The following is a 2324-nucleotide window of genomic DNA, read 5'->3' on the forward strand; positions in this document are numbered from 1 at the left end:
CCTCCGCTCCTTGAGTTCTCTCCAGCGCTGGAAAGCTGATCCGATATTTACACGGGTCCTACTTCTTGCCTTATCCTTCCGCAGACGTTTTCCTCTTTTGTTTTTTATCCGCCATCTCTATCTTTCTGTCGCTCGGCTCGGCTAATGTCCGTCCTGTGCACTGAGCGCTCTCTCCTCCACATCATGAGTAGACACGCCCCTTATTGCTGATTGGCTACAAGTTTGTTTTGCTATTCGGCCCGAATCAGTTTTCTAAAGTGTTTTTGAAAAATTACATACCCTACCTTTAAGGAAATAAATTAAAACAGTTATATACCACATATTAATTAGTAGATTCGTCCTCGTCGTCTCTGAGAGAATATGCGCCGTTAATGCGTACGTCGTCAGATGCCCGTCTTTTTTCCCACTTCTCCCAAAACAGCTTATACTACTGTTTCAGCTATTAAAATAGTTCCGTTTTGTATGTAATGGAAAAGTGATTATATTTCGTTTCGTTTTTTTTATTATGTTAATTTAGAAAAATGTTTGGAGCATTTGTTTGTTGGTTAAATGTAAGTTGTTGTTGTTGTTGTTTTTTTAAGTAACGACCAAGCGGCCAGCAGCAGACAGTGAGCTGATCATAGCCTATGTTTGATCAATTTAGCCTTCTCAAATCATCAGACGCCAGCGCGATCACTTGCATTTTTTTCTAAAAGTGGAAACAACTTAAAATACACAGTCATTTTTGCTCATAAAGGTAAGAGTAATAATACAACATTCGGAACTGTAAAGGGTCTACTTTTAATACAATATCAACAAAACATTGTGCTTTTGTAAAATAAATAGGAAAACCGAGGATGCGCTTTCTGACGTCTCGGTCTTGAACAGGAGCGCTTCACAATGATGAACCTATAAATAAAAAAAGGTTAATAGAATTTTGAGGAAAATTATCAATTTAATCCATTTTGGAATAAGGCTGTAACATAACAAAATGTGGAAAAAGTGAAGCGCTGTGAATACTTTCCAGATGCACTGTACAGTACAGATGTTATTGTAACTCAATATGCCATGGTACTGAATTTTTACCATAATATTTACATGTACATTTGATAGGAAAAACATACTAATATTACGATATAGTGCCCTCATTTTTTTCAGCATTGTGTGATATTATTTTCATGACTCACACACACAAAAACGGGTTTAATTATATTTAACTGTAACATACTAATATGTGATCCTGGAGCACAAAAGCAGTCGCTGGGGTATATTTGTAGCAATAGCCAATATATTGGCTTAAATGTCAAAAACAGTACAAAAAGTAACAGAAAATACCAAAGTATTACCATGTAATAAAAAAATGTTTATAGTATTACCTAGTTACATGTCTAAAAACATGCCATGTTTGTTAGTGGTGTATCTGCCTGTTTGTTCTGCATATATTTACAGTAGATGAATATTAGTACACTGGTGTTTCTCTTTTGAGAAGTTTCAAACCTACAGCCTTTCAGTAACCAGCCTGGTTAATTTTTTTTTCTTATGTTTAAAATATTAGTAATCTTTTCTGTGTTTTTGTTAGGAAACATCTGCAATGTCATTTATATTTGACTGGATCTACAGAGGCTTCAGTGGAGTGCTGCAGTTTTTAGGTGAGTTCAGATGAAGTTCACATACATTTGACTGATTTATGAGATTTAATCACTCTAATATTATTCTAACATGGAAAATAGTCAGAAAAAAGAACAAGTAGATATGACGACCGTGAAAAGGTTTTTGCCCCTTCCTGTTTTTTTTTTTTTTTTACATATTTGTCACACTTGAATTATTCAGATCAAACCAATTTTAATATTACACAAAGATAACCCGAGTAAATACAAAATGCTGTTTTGAAATAATGATTTCATTTATTAAGGGAAAAAAGCTGTCCAAACCTGCCTGTCACTACGTGAAAAAGTAATTGCCCCCTAAATCTAATAACTGGTTGTGCCACGCTTTGCAGCAACAACTGCAATCAAGCGTTTGTGATAACTGGCAATGAGTCTTTCACATCACTGTGGAGGAATTTTGGCCCACTCTTCTTTGCAGAATTGTTTTAATTCAGCCACATTGGAGGGTTTTCGAGCATGAATGGACTGTTTAAGGTCATGCCACAGATTCTCAATCAGATTTAAGTCCGGACTTAGACTTGGCCACTCCAAAACCTTAATTTTGCTTTTCTTGAGCCATGCAGAGGTGGACTTGCTGGTGTGTTTGGGATCATTGTCCTGCTGCATAACCCAAGTGCGCTTGAACATGAGGTCACAAACTGATGGCCGGACATTCTCCTTCAGGATTTTCTGATAGAG

The 2324-nt window shown here is 36.2% G+C and overlaps 1 protein-coding gene across 1 annotated transcript in view; it reads left to right on the forward strand.

Annotated features, from left to right (window-relative positions):
• Nucleotides 1-2324, forward strand: part of sar1aa (secretion associated, Ras related GTPase 1Aa) — a 5588-nt gene that overhangs the window by 554 nt on the left and 2710 nt on the right. Inside the window, exon 2 of the mRNA XM_016448679.1 lies at nt 1559-1628. Within this exon, the coding sequence (XP_016304165.1) occupies nt 1571-1628 (58 nt within the window). The 5' untranslated portion in view covers nt 1559-1570. The remainder of the gene's footprint in view (nt 1-1558; nt 1629-2324) is intronic.

The sequence above is a fragment of the Sinocyclocheilus anshuiensis genome, unplaced genomic scaffold (genome assembly GCF_001515605.1).
Source record: "Sinocyclocheilus anshuiensis isolate Anshui unplaced genomic scaffold, SAMN03320099.WGS_v1.1 scaffold75, whole genome shotgun sequence".
Taxonomy (NCBI): Eukaryota; Metazoa; Chordata; class Actinopteri; order Cypriniformes; family Cyprinidae; genus Sinocyclocheilus; species Sinocyclocheilus anshuiensis.